The following is a 14,065-nucleotide window of genomic DNA, read 5'->3' as shown; positions in this document are numbered from 1 at the left end:
TGACTCACTCTCCCTTTCTGCTTCAAGTGGGGAGTGTTATCATTACTGTAGCCCAACTATATACTGTCATGTTTATTACATTTTGATAAGAACCTACTTGAGATAATCTCTACTCAATGATGGCTGTGGGATAATTATGTTATATGCAAAGGGAAAAACCATACTGCAGCAACTTAAAATTTATAACTATTGAATATATTCCAAAATATGCCTTGCTCTTTTCTAGTATCCATCCCTGTTGTTTTTCATACTCTGTCTTAATTAGGGTTTCTATTATTGTGAAAAGACTCCATGACCACAACAACTTTTATAAAGAAAACATTTAACTGGGGTTGTTTGCTTACAGTTTCAGAGGTTCAGTCCATTATCATCATGACAGGGAGCATGGCGGCATGCAGGCAGGTGTGGTGCTGGAATCGCTGAGAGTCCTACATCTTGCAGGCAACAGGAAGTCAGCTGAAAGTCACACTGAGGGAAGCTTGTGCAAAAGAGACCTCAAAGCCCACCCCCACAGTGACACACTTCCTCCAACTCTGAAATAGTGCCACTCCCTTTGGGGCCATTTTCTTTCAAACTACCACATTCCACTCCCAAGCTCCCAAAGGTTTATAGTCATGTCATAATGTGAAAAAATGCCTTCAGTCCAACTTCAAAAGTGCCTATAGTCTATATAACAGTTTCAAACTGGTTTCAAAGTCTTTCAAAGTCTCTTCTGAGATGCATGGCAATCTCTTAACTGTAATCCCCCCATAAAAATCAAAATCAAAAAGCAGATTACATACTTCCTACACATAATGACAAAGGATATACATTACCATTACAAAATGTAAGGAAAGGAGATAGTAAAGAAATACTGGACCAAAACAAGACTGAAAACCAACTGGATAAACTCCAAAATCTGTATCTCCATGTCTGATGTCAAAATGCTCTCTACATCTCCAACACCATTCAGCTTTGTTGACTGCAGCACACTTCTTTCTCTTGGGCTGGTTCCACTTCCTGTTCACAACTCTCTTTGTCAGGTATCCCACAAACCTGGCATTTTTAACATCTTGGGTTCTCCAAGACCATCCAGGCTCTACCTTCACAGCTTCCCACAATGGCCTCTCTACTAGGGATGCCCTTGACACATACCTGGCCTCCGTAGATTTATTCCATAACTCCTTTCTTCTATCCTTAACTCTAAAGCCAGAATCATGTGGTTGAAGTTGCCAAGTTCTGGTGCTTGTTGGAGCTGGAACATGGCCACATCATTCAATTACATCTTTACCAGCTTTTTATCTTTCACTGCCTAAGCTTGGCTGTCCTGAAACTTGTTCTGTAGACCAGGCTGGCCTCAAACTCAGAGATCTGCCAGTCTCTGCATTCCCAGTGCTGAGATTGAAGGTGTGCCCCACCACACCTGCCTCTAAGCTTTTCTTTGGTTCCTTTTCACAAGTTGGAAACTTAGCTGGGTGGGATCTTGCCCTGGGGTCTCCACTCCCTTTATTCCATCTCTTAATCTATTTATCTCCTTGAACACAGTATTTAGCTCTATTCCAATTCCCAGTGCTCTTTTTCTCTTCAAAATTTACATTTTGTAAGTTACCTTGCTCAGCTTGCTTCTTTTCATTATAAATCTTCATTAGAGTTACCACTAATATCCATATGACAGAGTCTATACTAGACTGTTTTGAGATTTTTTTCTGCCAACAGAATTAATCCAATATTCTTTATTTTAGCCTCAGGCAGACTCTTTATACAAGGGCAAAGGACAGCCACTTTCTTCACCAAAATATGATGATCTCTAGGCACATACTAAAATTCTTCTGAAATCTCTTGAATGAGACCCCCAACAGTTCAAATAACCTCTGTCTTCCATGCTCCTACTAGCATGGCCCATTAAGCAGTGCTTAAAGCATTCTACTGCTTTCCAAACCCAAAGTACCAAAGTCCAAATTCCTAAAAACAAATACATGGTCAGGCTATCACAGCAATACCCCACTCCTGGTACCACCTTGTCTTCCTTAGGGTTTTTATTGCTGTGAAAAGACTCCATGACCATGGCAACACTTATAAAAAATTTTAATTCAAGTGGCTTGCTTACAATTTTAGAGGTTTAGTCCATTATCATCATGACAGGAGCATGGCAGCATGCAGGCAGGTGTGGTGCTGGAGTAGCTGAGAGTCCTACATCTTGCAGGCAACAGAAGTCGACTGAAAGTCACACTGAGGAAAGCTTGTGCAAAATAGACCTTAAAGCCCACTACCACAGTGAAACACTTCCTCCAACAAGGCCACACCGCCTAAAAGTGTCAATGCTGTCATTTTATTTCAAACACATTCATATAATTAATGCTTGGTTTTATTTATATTCTCTTATATCTACATGAGGTTTTAAAATATTTTTATTAGTTCCTTGAGAATGCACTGTATTTTATATACTTTCATTCCTTTCTCCTTCTCCTTCCAGATCTACCCTCTATTCCCAAACCACTCAGCTTTATGTCCTCTTTTTTTATAAGCCCATGGAGTCCCATTAGTGCTGCTGAGTTGTGTGACTATCCACTAATATATATTGGACCTACCAGGGGCCACAACCCTTAAGAAAACTAACTCTCCTGTTTCCAGTAGCTAGCAATTACCATTAGCTCCTTGACTGGAATTGTCCCCACTCCCGCTCTGTGCCGGGATTCTGTCTAGCTCGAGTATCCTCAGATCTTGTGCACAGTGTCACATCCTCGGTCAGTTCATCTGTGCGACGGCTCTGCTGTGGTTGGAAAACCTTTCTTTCCTTGCAGTCATCTGCTTCCTGCCCCTAAAGTCTTTGTACTCTTCCTTCCACAATAGCCCCAGAGACTTAGAAGGAGACAGGTGCAATAGATATAGATGAGCTTTTAAAGTGGCCGTGGACACAGGAGCTGTAGCAGTCTGCCCAACTGGAAGCACCACCTTGGATCCACATACCTGTGTGTACCTGGGGTGTAATGATAGCCAGGACCATGGAGGACAAGAGAGTATCTGCTAGAGCCAGTGAGGTGGAAGAGGGGTGAGTGCAGTTGATGTCTGGACAAAGTTTCTCTCTAACCATCCTGAAACCATACTCACCAGCCACAGCCCTGCAAGCTCCCCAGTTATTCAGTCCTGGAGGATAGCACTCTATCCACATGGCAATAATGTCCCCCAAACAGCAGTGTGTTCCTTGAGTTCATGCCACACTTACTCTGTCTGTTATATTTTTAGTTTGCAGGATAGCAGCTTGCCTACCCAGTGTGGGGGAGCATCTCTAGGATCCTAGAATGGAAACCAGCATGGATTTCTGACCTCATAGCAGTTCAACTTTAGAAATTAGGCCATTCTTTGTTATAATTATTGAAAATAGATTCTTATTTCATACAATACATCCCAACCCTCCCTGTACTCCTCCTAGCCCCTTCCACCTCTTTTTCCTCTTCAGAAAACAGCAGGCCTCCAAGAGAAAACAGCCAAACATAACAAAACAAGACATAATTAGACAGGGCTATAGCCCTCATGTTGAGACTGGTCAAGATAACCCAACTGGAGGAAAAGAGTCTTAAGAGTAGGCAAAAGAGTCAGAGACAGCCCTGCTCCCACTATTAGTTGTCTCACAAGAAAATCAAACTAACCTATATGCAGCAGACCTGGTGCAGACCCGTGCAGGCCCCATGCTTGTTGCTTCAGTGGCTCTGAACCCATGTGAGCCCTGCTTGATTCTGAGGGCCATGTCCTCCTGGTGTCCTGCATCCCCTCTGACTCCTACCATCTTTCCTGCCCTGCAGTTGGTTGTTTTACTCTTCAGGATCTTTGGGAGGGGGTCCACCACCCAGGTCCCAAATATATCACACATGAGGGCTTATTCTTAATTATAAATGCCTGGCCTTAGCTTGGCTTGTTTCTTGCTGGTTTTTCTTAACTTTAAATTATCCCATCTACCTTTTGCCTTGGGGCTTTTTCCTTTTCTTTCTTCTGTAAATCTTACTTTCACTCTTACTCCATGGCTGGCCGAGTGGCTGGGTATCTGGCCCCTTCCTTTCTTGCTACTCCTTCTCTTGCTCTTTCTCTCTTTCCACCCAGGTTTCTCCTTCCATCTATTCTCTCTGCCTGCCAGCCATTCCTATCCTTTCTCCTGCCTCACCATTGGCCATTCAGTTCTTTATTAGACCATCAGGTGTTTTAGACAGGCAAAGTAACACAGCTTCACAGAGTTAAACAAATGCAACATAAAAGAATGACACATATCTTTGCATCATTAAACAAATGTTCCACAGCATAAACAAATGTAACACACCTTAAAATAATATTCTGTAACAGCTAACTCCATTTAAACCAAGCACTGTTTGGAGACTCCCACAAGTTCGCCGTCACATCTTGCCAGCACATCTTGCAGGCAAGACAGATTTTAGGTATTGGGGGCCAGAGGGACCTAGTGCAGTGGAAAATCCCTGGAATCTGAGGGTGAGCTTAGTGAGGACTCCTAGGGCTGCAGAATACAGAGTATGAACCAGTTCTGGGACTGGATTACATTTGGTTGAGTTGTTAGCTGAGGATGTCCTGTGGAGAAACAACCCAGGCTGATGCTAGAACATAAGGTCACTCTATGAAAACTGACAGTGGGATCGCATTGCCAAGGATAACTTCTGCTTAGGTCCTTGAACATAGAGAGGTTGAGCAAATGCCTGCATGGAGTCTTCATCCCTGCATTCTAGTCTCTTTGGCAAGAGAAAGTGCTCTGCAGGCTATGGAAAGAGAAACCTGGACATGCCCAGCCACAAAACCCTCTGCCTCCAATCTATGTCTGTTCTAAGGTGGCTCCTGTCTACACCAACCTTGGGTTTGTTGGGAGAGGGTCCCCACTAATATGCGGTTGAGTTTTCTCAGATGCTCCTTCACTTTTATGCCTGCAGTGAAGAGACTCCATATTCCCTGATGTGATGGTAACCAGGCAGTGGGGGCCAAGATATTTGTTCTCTTGCTGCGCTGTAGTCTCGGGTGCCATGTTCTGCTGTTGATTCCCAGTGTTCTCCTATGATTTGTCATCTCTTATGCAGTAGGCTCACAACCATCTGTAACTCCAGTTCCCAGGGATCTAACATTTTCTGGCCTCAAGCACTGCACAGAAGTGGTCCACAGACACTCATGCAAGCAAAACACACATATGCATAAAATGCTGACAAAAAATGTAAAGTTTACTAAAATGCATGCACAAGTGGAAAAGATTTTTAAATATATGTATGTGGATAATGAACACCCATAACTCCCAGCTAAAGAAATAAAACAAAATATAGATACCATGAAAATTTCCTGTGTATCTCCTGCCTAATGCACACACTTTACATTCCTTCTCTTGTGAATGCTCTGGGGCTCTTTCCCACACATTTCTTTTTACTTGATTATATTAGTATTATTCATTTTTACTTACTCTTATATTTATACATGCTTGTATATGTGTTGATTTCCATGATTTAAAGCTTCAGCAGTTTGTTTTATGTCTATTGATTGGTTACTCTCCCTCACTCGCCTTTACTGTAGTTAGTGTTCTTTCTTCATTTGGATACATAGTAGGGAATTGCCCTTACAATGTTTGAAACCATTTATTCCATGCATCCGTGCACTCATCTCGCTTTCTGCTTTCACTGACAGTTGCTGATGTCCAACTTCTACATTTCTGATCCACTTCAAGGATGTAAAATGGTGTCTCATGACAGTTTTAATGTGGGCTTTCTTGCTTAGCTCTGCTTATTTCTGTGTACACACTTGTTGAATCATTGAAATTTTCCTTCTCTGGGAGTTTCCTATTCACAATGTCTGTCTATTTTCTTCTCTTTGTTTTTAGGAATTATGTTGTAGACACTAAAATTTTCATTATATTTTGTTATGCAAGTATTTACAATTATCTCTTATTTGTGTTTTTCTAGTTCATAATAAATAAAAAATTTGGGGGGTTTCTTTCTTTTTTCAAGTTCAGAATGGTAATATCAACAACTTTTCTTAAATTTGAAGCAATGTGCCTTTATGTTTAACCACTTTCTGTTATTTTTCGCATGTAAAATTAGGAGAGGTCCAAAGTGTCCTTTCTCCATGAGCTCACCAGATTTTGCCTTTACAGACATTCCTTGTTCACCTGACAATTTGTAAACCACCTCTGCAATATAGTCCATGTGTTCAGATAAGTGACATCACATGGTATTTGTTTTTGTGCCTTGCTCGTTTCACTTATCACACTTTCTCTAAGGTCTGTTCTTTCTATGGCCATGCAAGAATTCCGTTCCTTTGTACGGTTGACTAGTATACATTGTGGATGTTAATCCGAAGTGTGCTGGTACTTGCTTTATTGTAGTGGTCAATTTGGCTATGACTCATGAGTGCTGTGCCTGAAAGGATGTGTTTACTGGTTGAAAATTAACCAAGTTTTAGTGATCAATTTTGTTAAAATTTCCTTTAACTTCACTTTGTGATAAATTTACTACAAAATTCTTCTGCATGTGGATTTTGCAGTTGACTCTAAGTAGCCCTGCCAATTTGTTATGTAATTTTAAGTCCATGGAGTTTAGAAATTGTTTTTGTTAATTAAATATTTATATTATTTTATAGATATAATACTCTTGTCTCTGATATTTTCTCCCTAATATTTGTTTTGTCCTTTTTACAGAAAAAAAAAATTGGCTACATAAGGATTTGCTTCTGTTTTATGCTTCTATTTGTCTTTTATTCCTTTGTAAAATGTTGCCTTTAATATAGTTAGCCAAAGCAGTTTGGCTGCTCTGTCATTGAGCTGGTGACTGAGTGCATTCACATCAGCTGTGCTTGCTAAGAATTTGAGATTTTTTTTCTAGCATCTCAGTTTATGGTTTGTATTTGCGGAACTATTTCAATGTTTTATGTTTCTCTCCATTTATTTTCAGATAGTTTCTTGTTTTTTCTTCTTAAAGTTTTTTTTCTTATTTACCTTAAAGTTTGCATATTGTTTCTATTTATTAAATAATGACTTGCAAATTATTAACATGCATGTTTAACTTCACAAGGTCTAAAACTAACCAAGATTTATAAGCCCATCCTGAATAATACAAGGCTTTAAGTATGCAAATGCACCTGACATCTTTTATGATAACCTTTAGGGGTATTTGCCATTCTAATTTTTTTTATAACAGCAATATTTCTGAAGTTCAAAACACTGTGAGCCAAAAGGGAAATTCAATTCACCTAACACTAAAAATGGAAGAAGGTGTTCATCTCAGAAATTACTTTAGAAGTAGAATTTAAAGTGGAAATCCAGGTAGACTTCTATTATTTGCTGGAGCTAAAGCTCTAACATTGATAACGGCCATGGGTGACCACCCACGTGACAAAAAATGATGCAAGCACTGAGATGATACTTTGATGATACAGGTTTCATCAAAGTGGCAATGAACAAGGAAAGCACAATGGCACCAAACAAAAGGCACCAGCACAGAAACAGAGTCTTGAAGTTGTCCTGCCCTAAGCAGCCATTGGCATATAGTACATGCTAGCCAGCTACAGTCGACCTCCTACAGTGGACTTCCTGCCCTCCACAGCCATTACACACAGTACCTGCTAGCAAGCTACACTCCCTGTCCTGTGCAGTACAGTACCTGCTACAAGCCACAGCTGACTAAATCACTAGCCCTAAGCTGCTTAGCCATGGCTAGTTTTGCTAGAGCTTCAATGAGTTGCCTGTTTTCAGACAGCAAAGCCAGTGTCTCCTGAGTCTAAATGGTGAGGCCACACATGTTAATATTCATGGGGTAATATGAAGGACTTTATGAAATGGATACATCATAACTTCCATGAAAGTTATCTGAGAGGTTCCATCAGTGGGAGGGGGGTAGGTGATGATCCTACACAGACTACACTCGGTAGAGGCAAATTTGTCATGCATAACTAATTCAATAGCCTTAAACGACAGTAGACCTTGTTCAGCCTATTTATAAGTTATTTTTTTCCTCAAAAGTGATTTTGAGGGGCATGGATTATGATACTTCAGCATGATACATGCTAATACATGAAATGCCAGTTTGGTTACATGTAAAGTTTTTATAAATCTATAGATTCTGAACTATTTGGCATTTAATTTTCTGAAGATAAAAGAAAAGAATATGTCCTTTTATACTCAAAACTGCAACATAAAACAACAAATAAAATTCTCTTTAATTATTTTCAAATTTTAAAAACTACATGAAACACTTCAGCCAATTTTAGCAGTAGGAAAAATTTCAGTATCATTTTTTACCCACAGATGTGAGTTTTTTATCAATGGACAATTGTAATAATTAGTTGCTTCCTGGATTGTCACACCCCTCCCTATACATTAGAAGCCATGATTCATTGTAAAAGAACTTGATTTTAGTGCGTGATTTCTTAAGGTGGTCAACCGTTTCTCCTCTTACAGTTCTACTTTGTGTGGCAATTTGAATCTAGCTGACTGTCGAGTTGTTGGTCCATTGGAGATGTATCTGCCCTAATGGAACACCTGAAAGAGTGAACAGCAAGCATTTTTATTAATTAAAAACTTAATTGATGTGATGGGCAGGAAACTTGGAAAACACATAAAAGTACCAATTAAAACATAGCTCTGAGTTAACTGGGTATATGTGTCTCTGTCCCCAAGAATTATAAACTATTTGGCCTGGACTCCACTGCTCATAAACTTTTCAGATATCCCCAGGCTGTATTATACTTTCTGATTGTGTATCACATTTGTTCTTGTTTTACACTGTTGTCATTGTGAGATTTTGAAGATGGCTATGTACCTCTTTTTTAATGATTTAATTAGCCAACATATTCATATCTACTGTGTATTAAAATAAAACATTGCCTGGGAATTAATAACAGGCAAAGTTCATATTTGTGTGGAATTTGCTAAAAGCAAGATGCTGAAACTCCAGGTGACAATCTGCAAACTCAGCAGTGATGGTTATTCACGCTGCTGCCTGAACAGCACAGCAGAGCTTCTGAGTAAATGTCAGACGTCAAGGAACGCACAGTACAAGTAACTATGATCATGCAGACTGTTTACCTCTTCACTGCACTGCGTATTCATAACGGTGGACACTCGATAAGTTGGTGGTTGCTAGTTGGGTTGGAAAGTTATTAAGACAAACCACTTACATCATAGTTATAAATTAGCAAACTATGAATCTTTAAAGTTTTTAGAGTTTCTCTGAAGCTCACAGAAAGCATAAATGTGCAATGCTGTGGGATGGTCTGTATGTTAAATTGCTCTGATTGGTCAATAAATAAAACACTGATTGGCCATTGGCCAGGCAGGAAGTATAGGCGAGCCTAACAGAGAGAATTCTGGGAAGTGGAAGGCAGAGGAGGGAGTCACTGCCAGCTGCCACCATGACAAGCAGCATGTGAAGATGCCAGTAAGCCACGAGCCATGTGGCAAGGTATAGATTTATGGAAATGGATTAATTTAAGCTATAAGAACAGTTAGAAAGAAGCTTGCCACGGCCATACAGTTTGTAAGCAATATAAGTCTCTGTGTTTACTTGGTTGGGTCTGAGCGGCTGTGAGACTGGCGGGTGACAGACATTTGTCCTGACTGTGGGCCAGGCAGGAAAACTCTAGCTAGAGTCACTGTGTTAAAAAGAAAGATGATGGTAGTTTTGTCCACATAGTCTTTACAGTAGCTATGCCCCATCATATAGTTATGATGTTGAAAGAAAAACGTGGCCTTTGACTTCTAAATACTCTCTGTATAGTCTCAATTCAGAATGGCATTTTAGCTTTTAGAAAACCAGGAAATCAAATGTTATAGAAAAAGCGTCAGCAGAAGGGTTGTATCTAGTGGTTTTTTTTAAATCTGGTGGTAGCATATAGAATGGATCACACACATTAGCACATCCAAACACACACACACACACACACACACACACACACACACACACACACGTACAAGCACACACATCCATGTACACATGTGCATTCATGAGCTTTTCACAGAGCTGCCCATTTTCTTCACTTATCCTTCACATTTTAACTTGAATGTTGCTTTCTTAAGACAAAAGTTCCTGAAACTTTATCAGTTTCATCAGCTTCTTTGTATTCCTATCAGTTTCAAAGCACCTTAACTTTTCCTCATACAGTACTCATTATATTTGTTTGATATTATGTGGCTTAATACACTAGAAAAATGCCAAGTATCAATCATGAGCCAAGAAATAGTGAGTGTAGGCTATTAACTTGAATATGTAGAAAATTGACAGGAATATGGAAAGAAAGAGTCCAGATGTGACAGGACTTTAACAGAAAGAGATAGAGCATTTACTGGGACTGTTCAAAAATGATGTGTGGAGTCTGATAGTTGTGTGTAAAGATTTGTTACATAAAGGCAGAAACATGAATTATCAGAAGCAACTAACCCATTAGACATAATGATCATGGTACCAGAACTCATGAAACTTCTAGGACCCCACAAAACATCTTAAATTTTAATTTCTTAATCAGATACAAGGTGCATATAATGCAAATGCACAAATATGAACCCCATAGAAGTATAAAATTCAATTTTAGAATTTTTTTTTGGAAGAAGAGACCTGGATAGTTTAAAGTACTCATAATGGTTGTCAGGCAGGCCTGGTATGATACCTATGTACACCAGACACTATTTTGGTTAGATCCTAGGAGAGGAAAAGATGATATAAGCCCGAAAATGTCTTCCCATCAAAGAGGACAGAATGGCAGGCTGAGGAGATTCGTCAGGTTTACATGTCTCTCAGCAGTTCCTTGTTTACTCTTAGCTTACAGCAGGCTTGGGAAAAAATTCCTCGCAGGGTGGATGGTGAATAAGGATGCTAGTTCAGAATCATTGGCCTTGATTTAGAGGGGCCTTGAATTGACATGAGAAGAGGGACATTACAAACATTCAGGCCAATATTTACTCATGCATTTAAGATTCTTGTTGGAAAACCTTAGAAGTCAGACTTATGATTTGGCCTTCACCAGAATTTTATGTTCTAGGAGAGGGTAGTCTATATTCTCACAGCTGTAGCCTTGGGTCATTGAACACAGTAACATAAGAAAACAGGAGAGTTAGACTCTTTTAAAGGTGTTAAAGCTATTACAGTTAGAACTCTGTCATGGAGCAAGCCATCCCATCCAAAGACAGAATGTATGACAGATGCCATCCATCCATGGGTGGACTGATTTTTCTATAGGCCAAAACAGAAGTAACATTTCACACATTAATTATAACCTAACTTTTTATGGTGTATCTCAGACTGGCCTTGAACTTGCTATGTAGCCAAGGATGAATGTGAACTCCAGGTTCTCCTGCTTTGAATTCCCGAGTGCTGTCACCACCATATCTCAGTCAGGCAGTCTGGGAGTTGAATCCAGAGCTAGCATGGTAGGCAATCACTCTATCAACTGAGCTGCATCCTCAGACTTAACTACAACCTATTTGAAAGTTAATTTTATAGAATATTTAAATTTTTCTAAATCCAGAAATCTTCACATACATTTGTAGCAATAAACAGTTATAACTACTCATCATTGTAGCTTATATATTTATAAGTATCATTAATTCAGATCATATACAAAGTGACAATTAGATAATATTACACACTGTGAATGGAACATAGCTGTTGTGAACTTTCCCAGTGAGTGGTTTAGTGGTTGGGATTTGTCAAGTCTCATGCTGGGAATTCAAGAGGTACATGACAGACTGGCTTACCTTGGGTGTAGAAGACACCTGGACCAACAGGAAGGTAAAGGCAGACATTTACTGAGAGGATATGGCATTTGTGTCACATCCTAAAACAGGAAGTCAAAGCCAAAGAGTATGCACATTTTCAAATTTATGCAACTTATGCTTGTGTTTTATAAACTTCATTAAACTTTTGGTTACATATTCTTAAACATGGTGAGTAGTTAAATATTGAAGTATATGGCACTGTTCATCTTTTTATCATGTCTCTTTGGAAAGAGACATATAAAAATATCAGAAAACATATGAATTCCTGCCACTGGTGACATACAGTGGTCACTGCACTTTCAATGAGTAAATTGCTGTCTGTTTTGTAGACTGTTTGTTGTCTGTGTTTTACAGACAGTCTGCTGTCTGTGTTTTCGGACTGCCCTCTGTCTGTCTGTGTTTTGCAGACTGTTCTTGGCCATAGAAAATTGACTAATGAATCATCCCAAAGCTTCTAAAAGTTGGTCTTCTGACTGCATAATGATAAAAATAATGATAATTAGCTGGGCCTCAGTGGTGCACGCCTTTAATCCCAGCACTTGAGAGGCAGAGGCAGGTGAATCTCTGTGAGTTCGAGGCCAGCCTGGGGGGCTACAGAGTGAGTTCCAGAAAAGGTGAAAGCTACACAGAGAAACCCTGTCTCAAAAAAAAATCTTAAAAAAAATGATAATTAATCACTGAGGATACATCCAAGAATCTTACTCAGGATTTTATAGCACTGATATTCTCTTCAAACTCTGTCATCCTCCACCATTGTATGAAAACTGAAAGGTGTCAAAATATAGTCAGTTACCTGGTAATTTCAGAAGTGCTCAGAAATTTCCCTCAAGGTATTAGTGAAGTTAATTCAGGGCAGAGTGTTCACAATCAAGCCTCCTAGGCAGTTTAACAGCAGCTGAGTGGTTCTTCGTTTTATGTGAGTCCCTTCTAGGGCTGAGTTCAAAACATTGGTGTTAAAGAAGACAACCAGTGAGTGGATGTTGTTACTGGGGTTAAAGATCTGTTTCCTTCAATTGGTTCAACAGGCGGTTTGAATCAGTTCATCCTGCGTCACCTCCTTCCTAGCTGGACATCAGGGATGACTGCCGGTGTGCAAACATCTGTAGAATGGGTTTATTGCGATTGACTGGATCTTGTTTCTTCTCCCCATCTCTCTTCTTTGCTGCTGCTGCTGGTGTTTTTTTTTGTTTGTTTGTTTGTTTTGTTTTTTCGAGACAGGGTTTCTCTGTGTAGCTTTGCGCCTTTTCCTGGGACTCACTTGGTAGCCCAGGCTGGCCTCGAACTCACAGAGATCCGCCTGCCTCTGCCTCCCGAGTGCTGGGATTAAAGGCATGTGCCACCACCGCCCGGCTCGCTACTGCTGTTTTCTGTTCCTTTCCCTCCCACTGTTTATGCCCCTGGCCTGATGATCTTAATTTGTTGACATGTTGCTCTCAATGTCTTCCTCGAATCTGGGCTCACATTTCGTTCTCTTTTGCCCTTTCCTTGACAGCCTTCCTTGCTGGAGTCCTCACACACACATGGACTTTCAGCACACCAGGCTCAGCTGGCTGGCATCGATGGATTAGAGAAGCATGGACTCCTCTCCAGGACCCACTCTTCCCCTGCAGCTTCCATGTTACCTCACCCAACAGCAGACTGTCCCCGACAGCCTGCCTCTTCCACTGGTAGGAATCCCTAAAGACCCTTTAATAGGCAGGAGAAATGTGCAGTTCTTGTAGGATTAGCCGATTTAAATGCTCGGAATAACTCCAATAGCAGAATGCTCCATTTTAACTCAATGCAACTCAAATTTTATGAGGTTATGTTGGCCACAAGACAAACAGCACATCTGATAAATCTTGGGCTTAGTATTAATAGCCTCATAAATTGTTATCATTCAAGAGCCTGGAAAATTCATCAACAGGTGCACGGATCCCCCTTGGAAATAAACTCCCTACCACATTCTTCAGCAGTGTGCCTCAGACTCTTACCTTCCCCGAGACTGGCCACAAGGAAATTTATGATGCTTGGCTTCCTCATTTGGCTCTGAAGAGTATCTTTTCCTCATTGGTTTCTTGCTGTCTTGCTTCCGTGTTTTTTTCTGACTTCCCACACAAACGACTCCTGGGAGTCAAGGGTAGCAAGGCAAGCCGTGCTTGAATGTATGTATGTTAGTTGCCTGTCCATTCATTATGGTACCTCTGGGTGGGCTTTCTGACCAACATCTTCTTTGCCTCCAGCCGTTTTGATATTTAAGAGTCTGGCTACAGACAAAACAAGCATGTAATTGTAAGTCCAGAACAAGGTCAGGTCTGAAACACATGCCAACAACAGGGTGTGGACCACACCTTTGCTATCCACTGT

General features: G+C 40.3%; 1 protein-coding gene across 14 annotated transcripts in view; it reads left to right on the top strand.

Moving 5' to 3' along the window:
- The window catches only part of Hdac9 (histone deacetylase 9), an 848,903-nt gene that overhangs the window by 588,301 nt on the left and 246,537 nt on the right, over positions 1–14,065 (top strand). For all 14 annotated transcript variants that reach the window (XM_037210966.1, XM_037210967.1, XM_037210965.1 and 11 more), the window contains one exon: positions 13,212–13,386. In XM_037210966.1, the coding sequence (XP_037066861.1) occupies positions 13,212–13,386 (175 nt within the window). The remainder of the gene's footprint in view (positions 1–13,211; positions 13,387–14,065) is intronic.

The sequence above is a fragment of the Peromyscus leucopus genome, chromosome 14 (genome assembly GCF_004664715.2).
Source record: "Peromyscus leucopus breed LL Stock chromosome 14, UCI_PerLeu_2.1, whole genome shotgun sequence".
NCBI lineage: Eukaryota > Metazoa > Chordata > Mammalia > Rodentia > Cricetidae > Peromyscus > Peromyscus leucopus.
The sequence above is the reverse complement of the archived record's forward strand: the minus strand, read 5'-3'. Positions and strand labels throughout refer to the sequence as shown.